Here is a 13,438-nt window from a genome sequence, read left to right as displayed (position 1 = left end):
TAGTTTGGTTTGCTGAAAAGATCAACTACAGTAATGGTAGATTAATAAGAAAAATGTTTATTTCCAAATACCATGTGGGGGTGGGGGAGGGGGGAACCACGAAAATGATTTCCCAGAATCTCGGTGATGGTCAGTGGCTTTTAAAGATGCCTTTTAGAATGGAGGGGGAAGAGTGGGAGAAAGTACATGTGCAGCATTTTGTTGCTAGGGGGAAATGCGTGTTGATGGGTGGAAACAGTTTGATTTGCAGATTAACCCCAGAGACAGGTGTGGTGCTTCAAAAGACCTTAGGGCCAGGTCTATTAGCATGCGATAAGGAGTCCAGCGGCCCTGTGAGATTTTAGGTAGAGAGAGGAATGTCTTCGGTTTAGAGTTTCCTGATTATGAATAGGCTTTAATTCAAAATAATCTTTTCTTTTTTTTTTTTTTTTTTTTTGCGGTTTTTTTGGCCGGGACCGGTTTTGAACCCGCCACCTCCGGCATATTGGGCTGGCACCCTACCCCTTTGAGCCACAGGCGCCGCCCAATTCAAAATAATCTTTATAGTAAGGAATCATATTTGGGGGTGAAATTTCCTTAGCTCCTTCAAAAGTTTGATGGACTTATCCCCGTCTCTGCATATTGGCTGACAGTGACTGGCAGCTGGATCCTCTTTGGTAGCATTTATGAAGTACTGTTAACCACCTGTACTGTCATAAAAATAAAAGAAAAATCCTCCTGGATTCCTGTGAGCCATTCCAATCTACACTAAAAATTAGAGAATGACCCCTACAGATGACCTGAAAGTAAAAATTTTCAGGCCCAGTTCCCAAGCCCCTGAAGCAGACGGCTTCATGAAGTAGACAGCTTTTCCCAAGATCATGGATCAAGAAACTCCATTCTTTCATCTATAAATTCCTTTTCATATTTTTAAACCTCTGCAAAGTGTCCTTTTAGACACTTTGTTTAAGCCTCCCCCTTTAAGAATTGCACATTGGAAGCTTAGTGGAGATTACCTGAACCTACCTCATTTTCCCTTTTATCTTCCACTATGGCTGTTCTTTCCAACTACGCCTTACTCTGATTAGCCCTTACGGTTTTTCCAGCAGATCAGACACAGACCCGGCTTCCCTTAATATCAATCTTTCAAACCCTGGCCACACTAACTGATCAATCTAATTATTAGTTATGCCAACATCCAAATTATACAGAAGACCATGAACTCATTTTTATTTCTGCCAACATGAATGCCTGGTAAAACCAATCTGGAAGACAAGCTGGAAGACAAGATGTGACATCTGCAACCAGAGAAGAAATATACTGCTTCTCCTTTTGGTGAGCCAACTAGACACAGAAAAACCTCTATGGAAACTCAAGAATTGTCTTTTACTCAAGTAAAGTCACTAGAAAAAAAAAAATTTCCTCCTACATTGAAAACAAAGATGATGCTAGATTTTTTCTAAATAACATACTGAAGCAATATTATAATCAAACCCTATAGTTTGATTCCACAGACGACCTTGCACCTCTTAAAATAATGCTGAGGTGCAAGGTCATGCACTAACCCTCGTGATGTCGACCAGTCAAATCACCGAATGTTATAGATGACTCACAATCCAGGCCTATGCAACGAAAGCAGCTCACTTGCTCTTCTTAAAAAAATTGCCTGACACTAAAACTTCTATATAGACGGAGAAAAAGTCTAAACTAACTTAGTGAAGTGACAAAACTAAGCCCTATGGCTTCCAAAACTAAACCAAAACCCTTCAATATCAAATATTTTATAATCTGTTCCCATAGACTGACAGAGACACATAGACACTACAAACATAAAAATGCCAATTAAAAAAAGAAACACAACAAACTCCAGACCAGGTCACAGATTCCAACCTAACCTTATCTGTAAAGTACACTGGTCTTTTTGTTACATGTGACAAATACAAGTAGTCCTCATGTAAATTTCAAGATGTTATAGACTTAATTATCTAACATCCTTCCTTACCAGGTGCACTTTAAGTGCCAGCCAGATGACAAACTTAGACTCTTTCCATTCATAAAGTGGTGCCAAACAAATATACTAGACATGATACCTATATTATAATTCTAAGTTATTTTAGTACTCAGTACATTTTAAACTCTTGTAACTAAAAGAAAGTTTTTAATCTCTCCATAGTAATAAAACAAAAGTTAAATATCACCATGCAAACATTGAAAACACTTCAATTAATAGTCAACAAGGGAAGGATTCAGAGCAAGATGGTGGCCGAGTAACAGCTTCTTTGCAACCAGGCACCGTGAGATTGGGGAGAGAAGACTCCAGGCACCTCTGGCTTGTGGGCTCTGCCCAGAACCACCCCTTTGGGGATGCAGGGAGACAGCGAGAGACTTCTGGACCCCAGGAGGAGGACAAAAGCAGTGGAGGAGTGGCAAGTGGTTGTGTTCATTCCGTCTGAGGTGGTGGAGGCTGCGGAGGCTGCCACAGCTGTACCTACAATAGCAGCGAGATTGCAGACAGGGAAGGCTTTCCCTGCAGGTTGTTTTGTTTTGTTTTGGACGTAGGCACTCAGTTGAATTACCGTGGGAGAACTTGGGTGAGATTGCAGGTGACTTTAAGCATTGTCCAGGGTCCGGAACTGAGCCACTGGGCCAGAACGGAGCTATCATTGTTCAGCTGTGGGCCGTGCACAGCCATTGTGGGAGAGCTGCCCTGTAAGCTCCGCCCTCAGTGTCACAGAGTGAGGCCCAGGCTGGGAGACCTTGGGCGAGTGATCTAGTGATTGTGAACAGCACCAAAGGCTTGGACTGAGACTGAGGGCAAGAGCGGAGCTTTCAGTGTTTGGCAGTAGGAGATCTGCCAGTCTCAGGGGCATAGACTGAGGCCGGTTTTGGCACACCTGATAAGCGGGCAGCCACTTGGAGAGATCCCAGGGACACGTGCTTTCCTGGGAAAGCCTCTGCTTGGCCAAGGTTAACGGCTTAAAGTGTCTATTAAGCGGGCTGAGGAGAGATTCAGGCTCTCAATCCTGTGAGGTTTGAGGGCAAAGAAGTCAGCAGAGGCCTCCAGACTCCATCTCATACAGCTGTATCAGCATTGTGATAAGTATCTTATACCCCAGAAGATCACCTATTGTTCAGACAATATTCAGCAAGATATATATACTGCTTTGTTTGGGGATTTTTTTTTTTTATTTCAACATTTTCCCCCTAGATTTTTCTTTTTTTTTTTCTTTCTTCATTTTTCTAGTGTAAATATAATTTTCCATTGTTGCCATCTTTAACAATAAGAACTTCATTTTTGCTAGTGTTTGTACCCCTATTATTTGGTCCCCCACCCCAATTTTATCCTGTAAGGTTTTCTGTTTGTTTCTTTTGGTTTGATTTCTAGTATTTTTGTTTTGCCTCTCTATTTGGTGGAAGTGAGGTACTGTATCTTCTCAGGTTGGTAAAGAGCTGGTGACCCCAAGGGAACCACCCAATCCAGCACCCTCAGAGGTTGGGGGTTTTTAAGGTGTGGGTCAAACTACCCTACTGTACACCTTAAGTACTCCTGTCTCCGTCTTTCTGTGCCACTCTTCTGTTTGTCATTATTCCCTTATACTCACCCCCCTCTCCTTTCTCTTTTTTCTTTTTTTTTAAATCTTTTTTCCCTTCTTGTTCTTCAATCTCCTCATCTTTTTGTGTATTTTATTTATTGCCGGGAGCCAAAACATATCACAAGAATGCCCCTTGCTATCTTGATTTTACGAGCAAACTATTCTCAGGAATTCAACCGTAAACAGCAACAGTACTTTCCCCTTGCATATCTCCTCAAAAATGCACCCCCTGCCTTAGGGTCCTTCTCCTAGTAATTTTCCAGAAACTAGCCCCCTCCCCGCCCTGCTAGGAACAGCCCTTAGTTACTTCCTCGTTTGTGTGCTTATAAGCCCAGCTGAAAAATAAACTCTTCGGAGCTTGATCAGACTCTTGACTTGCTCTCATTCTTTCGTGTCTCTTGTCCCCTCATTCGACTGCCCCTTTGTTTCCCAGGTCCCCGTTGAATTCCCCGCGGGCCGGGGCAATTTATTTTTTATTAAATCATAGCTGTGTACATTAATGTGTTCATGGGGCACCATACATTAGTTTCATAGACCGTTTGACACATTTTCATCACGCTGGATAACATAGCCTTCCTGGCATTTTCTTAGTTATTGTGCTAAGACATTTACATTCCACATTTACTAAGTTTCACATATACCCTTATAAGACGCACCACAGGTGTAATCCCACCAATCCTCCTCCCTCTGCCCACCTCCCCCCTCCCTACCCTCCCTTTCCCCCTTCCCCCTATTCTCAGGTTGTAACTTGGTTATAGCTTTCCTGTGAAAGCCATAAATTAGTTTCATAGTAGGGCTGAGTACATTGGATACTTTTCCTTACATTCTTGGGATACTTTCCTAAGAAGAATATGTACCAGCTCCATCCATGTAAACATGAAAGAGGTAAAGTCTCCATCTTTCTTTAAGGCTGCATAATATTCCATGGTGTACATATACCACAATTTATTTTATTTTATTTTTTTTTTGGCCGGGGCTGGGTTTGAACCCGCCACCTCCGGCATATGGGACCGGCGCCCTACTCCTTGAGCCACAGGCGCCGCCCTATACCGCAATTTATTAATCCATTCGTGGATCGATGGGCACTTGGGCTTTTTCCATGACTTAGCAATTATGAATTGGGCTGCAATAAACATTCTGGTACAAGTACCTTTGTTGTGATGTGATTTTTTGTTCTTCTGGGTATATGCCTACTAGAGAGATTATAGGATTGAATGGCAGATCTATTTTTAGATCTCTAAGTGTTCTCCATACATCTTTCCAAAAAGAATGTATTAATTTACATTCCCACCAGCAGTGTAGAAGTGTTCCCTTTTCTCCAGATCCATGCCAACATCTCTGGTCTTGGGATTTTGTGATATAGGCTAGATTTACTGGAGTTAGATGATATCTCAAAGTAGTTTTGATTTGCATTTCTCTGATGATTAAAGATGATGAGCATTGGGCGGCACCTGTGGCTCAGTCGGTAGGGCGCCGGCCCCATGTACCGAGGGTGGCGGGTTCAAACCCGGCCCCGGCTGCACTGCAAACCAAAAAATGGCTGGGCATTGTGGCGGGCGCCAGTAGTCCCAGCTACTCGGGAGGCTGAGGCAAGAGAATCGCTTAAGCCCAGGAGTTGGAGGTTGCTGTGAGCTGTGTGATGCCATGGCCCTCTACCGAGGGTGATAAAGTGAGACTCTGTCTCTACAAAAAAAAAAAAAAAAAAAGATGATGAGCATTTTTTCATATGTCTGTAGGCCACACGCCTGTCTTCTTCAGAGAAGTTTCTCTTCATATCCCTTGCCCAGCCTGCGATGGGATCACATGTTCTTTTCTTGCTTAAACATTTGAGTTCTCTGTGGATTCTGGTTATTAAACCTTTGTCGGAGACATAACCTGCAAATATCTTCTCCCATTCTGAGGGCAGTTTGCTTGCTTTACTTACTGTGTTCTTGGCTGTGCAGAAGCTTTTTAGTTTGATCAGGTCCCAATGGTGTATTTTTGAAGCTGCTTCAATTGCCCGGGGGGGGGGTGTCCTCCGCATAAAATACTCGCCCAGGCTGATTTCTTCAAGGGATTTTCCTGCACTCTCTTCTAGTATTTTTATAGTTTCATGTCTTAAGTTTCAATCTTTAATCCAGTGAGAGACTATCTTAGTTAATGGTGAAAGGTGTGGGTCCAGTTTCAGTCTTCTGTAGGTTGCCAGCCAGTTCACCCAGCACCATTTGTTAAATAGGAAATCTTTTCCCCACTGAATGTTTTTAATTGGCTTGTCAAAGATTAAATAACGGTAAGTAACTGGATTCATCTCTTGGTTTTCTATTCTGTTCCAGACATCTACTTCCCTGTTTTTGTGCCAGTACCAGGCTGTTTTGATCAGTATCGATTTGTAGTATAGTCTGAGGTCTGGTAGCGTGATTCCCCCTGCTTTGTTTTTAGTTCTGAGTAATGTCTTGGCTATTCGAGGATTTTCTGGTTCCATATAAAATGAAGTATTGTTTTTTCAAGATCTTTAAAGTATGACAGTGGAGCTTTAATAGGGATTGTGTTAAAATTATATATTTCTTTGGGTAGTATGGACATTTTAACAATGTTGATTCTTCCCAGCCATGAGCATGGTATGTTTTTCCATTTGTTAACATTTTCAGCTATTTCTTTTCTTAGAGTTTCATAGTTCTCTTTATAGAGATCGTTCACGTCCTTTGTTAGATAAACTCTCAAATATTTCATCCTCTTTAGCACTACTGTGAATGGGCTAGAGCCCTTAACTGTTTTTTCAACTTGACTATTGTTGGTATATATAAAGGCTACCGATTTATGAATGTTGATTTTGTAACCTGAGATGCTGCTGTATTCCTTGATGTCTTCTAAGTGTTTTTGAGTAGAATCCCTGGTGTTTTCCAGATATACAATCATATCATCTGCAAAGAGTGAAAGTTTGATCTCTTCTGACTCTATATGGATACCCTTGATTGCCTTTTCTTCCCTAATTGTGGTGGCTAAAACTTCCATTACAATGTTAAAGAGCAATGGAGACAATGGGCAGCCTTGTCTGGTTCCTGATCTGAGTGGAAATGATTCCAATTTAACTCCATTCAATATGATATTGGCTGTGGGTTTGTGTAGATGGCCTCTATCAGTTTAAGAAATGTCCCTTCTATACCAATTTTCTTACGTGTTCTGATCATGAAGGGATGCTGGATATTATCAAAAGCTTTTTCTGCCTCGATTGAGAGAATCATATATTCTTTGTTTTTTAATTTGTTTATGTTCTGAATTATACTTATAGATTTACGTATATTGAACCAGCCTTGAGACCCTGGGATAAAACTGACTTGGTCATGATGTATAATTTGTTTGATGTGTTGCTGGATTCTGTTTGTTAGGATCTTGTTGAATATTTTTGCATCTATATTCATTAGTGATATTGGTCTATAATTTTCTTTTCTTGTTGGGTCTTTTCCTGGTTTGGGGATCAGGGTGATGTTTGCTTTATAGAACGTGTTGGGTAGTCTTCTTTTTCTACATTTTGGATCAGGTTGAGTAATATAGGTACTAATTCCTCTTTCAAGGTTTGGTAGAATTCTGACGTGAAACCATCTGGTCCTGGGCTTTTCTTTTTAGGGAGGTTGTGTATGGTTGATGCTATTTCAGAACTTGATACGGGGCTTTTCAACATTTCCACTTGATTCTGGCTAAGTCTTGGAAGGTGATGTGCTCCAGTCAATTTCCTTTAGATTTTCATATTTCTGAGAATGAAGTTTCTTGTAATATTCATGAAGGATTTTTTGAATTTCTGAGGAGTCTGTTTTTATTTTGTCTTTGTCATTTCTGATTGATGAGATTAGAGATTTAACTTTTTTTCCTGATTAGGTTGGCCAAAGGTTTATCTATTTTATTGACCTTTTCAAAAAAACAACTTTTTGATTTATTGATCTGTTGTATAATTCTTATTTCCAATTTCATTTAGTTCTGCTCTAATTTTAGTTATTTCTTTTCTTCTACTGCATTTGGGGTTGGAATGTTCTTCCTTTTCCAGTTTCTTGAGATGTCCCATTAAGTTGATAATTTCCTTTCTATCTGTTCTCTTGAGGAAGGCTTGCAGTGGTATAAATTTTCCTCTTAGGACTGCCTTTGCGGTATCCCAGAGGTTCTGATAGTTCGTGTCTTCACTGTCATTTTGTTCCAAAAATTTGGTAATTTCCTTCTTAATCTCATCTCTGACCCAGCTATCATTCAGCATAAGGTTATTTAACTTCCATGTTTTTGTATGAGTATGCAGATTTCTGTTGTTACTCAGATCAACTTTTATTCCATGGTGGTCCGAGAAGATGCAAGGAATAATTTCTATTCCTTTAAATTTACTGAGGTTAGACTTGTGACCTAAGATGTGATCGGATTTTGAGTAAGTTCTGTGGGCTGATGAGAAGTATGTGTATTCAGTTTTGTTGGGATGAAATGTTCTGTAGATGTCTGCTAAATCCAAATGCTGGATGGTTAGGTTTAAATCTAAAATTTCTTTGCTCAGCTTCTTGTTGGAGGATCTATCCAACACTGCCAAAGGAGTGTTGAAATCTCCGACTATTATGGAGGTGGAGGAAATCAAGTTGCTCATGTCTGTTAAAGTTTCTCTTATAAATTGAGGTGCTTTCTGGTTGGGTGCATAGATATTAATAATTGAAATCTCATCATATTGAGTATTACTTTTAACAAATATGAAGTGACCATCTTGTCCTTTTGTTGGTTTAAAGCCTATTTATCTGCAAATAAAATAGCAACACCTGCTTTTTTCTGATTACCATTTGCCTGAAATATGGATGTATGGATGACCATCTTTTCACCCTGAGTCTGTATTTGTCTAAAGAAGACAGGCACACAGCCTACAGACATATGAAAAAATTCTCATCATCTTTAATCATCAGAGAAATGCAAATCAAAACTACTTTGAGATATCATCTAACTCCAGTGAGACTAGCCTATATCACAAAATCTCAAGACCAGAGATGTTGGCGTGGATGTGGAGAAAAGGGAACACTTCTGCACTGCTGGTGGGAATGCAAATTAATACATTCCTTTTGGAAAGATATCGGAGAACACTTAGAGATCTAAAAATAGATCTGCCATTCAATCGTGTAATTCCTCTGATATACCCAGAAGACCAAAAATCACATCATAACAAAGATATTTGTACCAGAATGTTTACTGCAGCCCTATTCATAATTGCTAAGTCATGGAAAAAGCCCAAGTTCCCATCGATCCACAAATGGATTAATAAATTGTGGTATATGTACACCATGGAATATTATGCAGCCTTAAAGAAAGATGGAGACTTTACCTCTTTCATGTTTACATGTATGGAGCTGGAACATATTCTTCTTTGTAAAGTACCTCAAGAATTTAAGAAAAAGTACCCAATGTACTCAGACCTACTATGAAACTAATTTATGGCTTTTCACATGAAAGCTATAACCCAGTTACAACCTAAGAATAGAGGGAAGGGGGAAAGGGAGGAGAAGGAGGAGGGGGGTGGGTAGAGGGAGGGGGATTGGTGGGATTACACCTGCGGTGCATCTTACAAGTGTATATGCGAAACTTAGTAAATGTGGAATGTAAATGTCTTGGCACAGTAACTAAGAAAATGCCAGGAAGGTTAGGTTAACCATTGTGATGAAAATGTGTCAAACGTTCTATTAAGCTAGTGTATGATGCCCCATGATTATATCAATGTACACAGCCATGATTTAATAAAAATAAAAAAGAAAGACTCTCAGGAAATGAAAAAAAAAATTATGGTTTGCTCATGTTTTTTTTTAAGTTATCCTCACCTGAGTCCAAAGTACAAGGTGTTCTTTGATTTGGGGAGTAACCTCTTTGCCCAATTTTATGCATACATTAAGAATATAAAAAAGGAGTCAAATAAGAGTAAGACATCTTTCTTTAAATCTCTCTAATTATGAACACTCAATTGTTCATGCTTACATACTTAGCAAAAAAAAATAATTTCCAAAATATACAGTATATATTAGAGAACATCCTTGTCTTACACTCATTCTCTGTTCTCTCCTCTGAAATTTACTTGCATTAAGTTTTATTAGATTTATTTTTGTTTGTTTGTTTTTTGAGACTGTAGTGGTGTGCTGGCTCACAGCAACCTCAAACTCCTGGGTTCAGGCAATCCTCCTGCCTCAGCCTGCTGAGTTAGCTTGGCCTACAGGTGTCCACCACCACACCCAGCTAATTTTTTCTATTTTTAGTAGAGATAGGGGGTCTCACTCTTTCTCAGGCTGGTCTTGAACTCCTGAGCTCAAGTGATCCTCCCACCTTGGGCTCTCATAGTGCTGGGATTACAGGTATGAAATACCACAACTTGCCTTTCATTAGATTTAGAACTTAATATTCAATATAGGAATTACCAACTTAGCTCAATTAGAGCATTGACATGCCAGGTAGGAAATAACTGCAGGACTATGTACCTTTGCATCCATCATATCCCAGACACATTTAAAAATAGATTTACTATCCTCTGAGTCACAAGAGATACGTCTCCTCGTTCACTTTATAATTTCTCTATATTGGATAACATATATAACATCCTTCTTTCTTTTACTCTCCTACCAATGCACCTCCCCAAGAAAAGTCCATGATGTTCACATTCATCATTTGATCTGACACTGTCTCATCAGTGTGTAGTTGAACATTCTAGTTAACTGGATGTGAATAACTAGTGTAAGAGATGTGTATAAATACAGGTGTCTAAATGTGTGAAAACCATATTGACAATGTATGTAGTCAAAAGGATAATATATTTATAAGTAACACTATGACTTTATTGCCTCATATTTTGAAAAATCTCTGCTCAGAGAATTTAAGCATCTGAATGACTACGTAACCACCCCACTTTTGGATGAAATTGATCCAGACAGTGCTGAGGAACTTACAGTTTCCAGAAGATTGTTCTTGGTTGGGGGATCAGCTGACACTGGTCAACTGTAGCTTGCTACCAAAACTGAACATTATTAAAGTAAGTCTTTATAGGGCAGGCTGAATGGTATGGGAGGGGTTTGTGACCTTCCAGTGTAAGATTGTTACATTATAGCTTTTATATCATCATCATATTATATACCTGCTTTTTCTCCTTAGAGGAAAAATCCATATGGATCTGGGAAGCATCAATACTTCTTGTGTCTTTCTTCCTAAATCAGAAAATGTTTTTCACTGTCTTGTCTGTAAAATAAGAACAATAATATTACCCATTATACCAAATTTTTAAGAGAATTAAATTAAAGCATATAAAAGTCTTAGAACAGTGCCTGTATCATAGCAAGTGATAAACAATATGGGTTATTAATATTATTATGGTGATTTAATTATTAATTTAACAAATATTTATTGGACACACGTATACAGAATTTACTCTCTGTGTCTTATGCCAGAAATAAGACATAAGACCTTTTTTCTTTTTTTTGTAGTTTTTGGCCGGGGCTGGGTTTGAACCCACCACCTCTGGCATATGGGGCAGCACCCTACTCTTTTGAGCCACAGGTGCCACCCAAGACATAGGACCTTAAATAAACTCTTAGTCTAATTGTAGTGGATATGTGCTCCTTTTCTGTGCTTCCTTCATCTGAGACTATATTGATAAGTAAATACAGCACCAATATAAACATTGATTGTAAGCATATCACTTTGCCAACATTTGTAAACAAAACATTCAAATAGTAAATCCAATGTTCTTTTTTGTAGTTTATTTTGTAGTATTTTTGTGTCAATATCTTTCATGATCTTGACTTTTGAAGTCTGTTTGTACATAAGGCATATTCAGTAAGGCATATTACTAATGCCTTTTACTACCAACTTCTTTTTTCTCTTTTTTTCCAAAATCCTAGGTTGCTGCAAAGAAATACTGTGAATTTGACATTCCAGAAGAATTCTCAGGAGTTTGATGCTATCTCTGCAATGCTTATGCCCATGATGAATTTACCCACACATGTCCTGAAGAAAAAGAAATTGAAAATAAGTAAGTGGGGCTAAACAAAAGAGTTAGGGTACCTCTTATGTGAGAAAACTTCTCTTTGTTATTACATTTCACTTATTACCATATTAGAAAGGTTTCTGAAAATAAGAATATTGAAAATAGTTTCCTCTGTGCAGCTCTCTTATGAAAAGGAATTCTGTTATTTTCTGTTAGCCCTAAACAATCTGTCCACTGTGTATCTTATGGGTCTTCACATTTTCACTTAATTTTCTTCATTCCTGTGGCATCTCACTGAAATCTGGAATGACATGGAAAGCATCAAGATCTTTTGCCTTTTGCTTGAATTTCTAGAATACATAATGTATAAACTGAACATTACAAATGATATAAGTAGAGGCCCAATCTTAACTAGCACCTAAGAAACATTCCCATGTAAATCATTTTAAAAATCTTAGATTTGTTAGCTTAATACATTAGTGAGTTTCTTTTTGATATAAATAAAATCAGAGAGAGAGCATATTGAAAGCCAAATTCTTAAAAATTATTTTAAAAATCAATTATAAGAAGAGATCAAGATCAATTGGTCTTAGGACAGTGTTCAATACCTAGAAATAGGTCCACTTTATTGTCAGAGAGGAGAATAAATGCCTTTTGTGTGTCAAATGAGGAGCATTCATTAGATATAATAAATTTTTTTTAGGCAGAGTCTCAATATGTTACCCTCGGTAGAGTGCTGTGGCATCACAGCTCACAGCAACCTCACAGCAACTCTTGGGCTTAAGCAATTCTCTTGCCTTAGCCTCCCAAGTAGCTGGGACTACAGGCAGCCACCACAACTCCCGGCTATTTTTTTGTTGTTGTTGACATTGTTGTTTAGCAGGCCGTGGCCAGGTTCTAACCCAACAGTCCCGGGGTGCATGTGGCCATGGCCCTAAAAACTGAGCTATAGGCACTGAGCTGATAAAAATAAAGTTTTAAAAAACAAGACCAGAAGCAAAGTCAATTGGATCTCTGATTGATAGAAATAAAAAGAAACTAAGAAATTTATCTGACCAAAGATCTTGTTGCTGTCCATAAAAGGGCAAGGTATATAATCCTTACAGGATAATCACAAAACTTTCTACAAAATTTATATTGTATTTATATTGTTATTTTACTATATGTATTCAGATTCATCTGTTAATCTAAAATCATTCAGACCTTGAAACAAAAGGTAAACTTTTGCTCCCTCAAAGGAAAAACACAAGCAAAGGTGCAGCTTCAAAAAATGTAAATTACGGGGGGTTGGAGTAAGATGGCTGACTGAAGCCAGTTTTCCATAGAGGCTCCCATCCAGAAGGAGAGTTAAAGGACAGAAAAAATTTAGCAAGTAACCTGATGGATTAGAGCTGCGCCAAGAGAGAAGGTTGAAGAGCACACATCAACCCTGCTGAGGTGAGCTGTGACCTCAAGGATACAAACAAAAGGTACAAAATTCATCACCAAGCAGACAGGAGTCCCCTCCCTGATGAGAATGGCTCAGAGTACTCCATACAAACAACCAAGGAGAGTCCAAAAGTCCTCTCATTCTATCCCATGGGAGAGACCCTCTAAAAACTGGACCTACTTCCCCTACTAGGGTGCCATGGTGCTCTCCTGCCAGGCATAAAACTGTATAAAACTGTACATATTCTCTACCTGCAATTCTGAACTCCCAGCACTCCCCTCCACTCTCACTCTGAGGTCTGGAAGCCTGTTCCCCAGGAGTCCAGATTCTTGGGTATTTTCTTGAGAGGTGTGGACAGGGCATGGACTGCTGCTGGTCAGTGGTGATTCTGCAGCTCAGGAGTGAGGAGAGGATGGTTGGCTGAGAGGGAACCATACAGGAGCAGCGGTGCCCTGAGGCACAGAGCAGCAGCCACTTCGGCAACAA

General features: G+C 39.2%; 1 protein-coding gene across 1 annotated transcript; it reads left to right on the top strand.

Annotated features, from left to right (window-relative positions):
• Positions 1–214: 214 nt before the first annotated feature.
• CLIC2 (chloride intracellular channel 2) lies at positions 215–11,572 on the top strand. The gene is given in 5 exon segments (XM_053579132.1): positions 215–267; positions 9,367–9,473; positions 10,390–10,514; positions 10,516–10,572; positions 11,438–11,572. Coding segments are annotated over 5 exon segments (477 nt in total).
• Positions 11,573–13,438: the final 1,866 nt, after the last annotated feature.

Source organism: Nycticebus coucang, chromosome X, assembly GCF_027406575.1.
Source record: "Nycticebus coucang isolate mNycCou1 chromosome X, mNycCou1.pri, whole genome shotgun sequence".
Taxonomy (NCBI): Eukaryota; Metazoa; Chordata; class Mammalia; order Primates; family Lorisidae; genus Nycticebus; species Nycticebus coucang.
The sequence above is the reverse complement of the archived record's forward strand: the minus strand, read 5'-3'. Positions and strand labels throughout refer to the sequence as shown.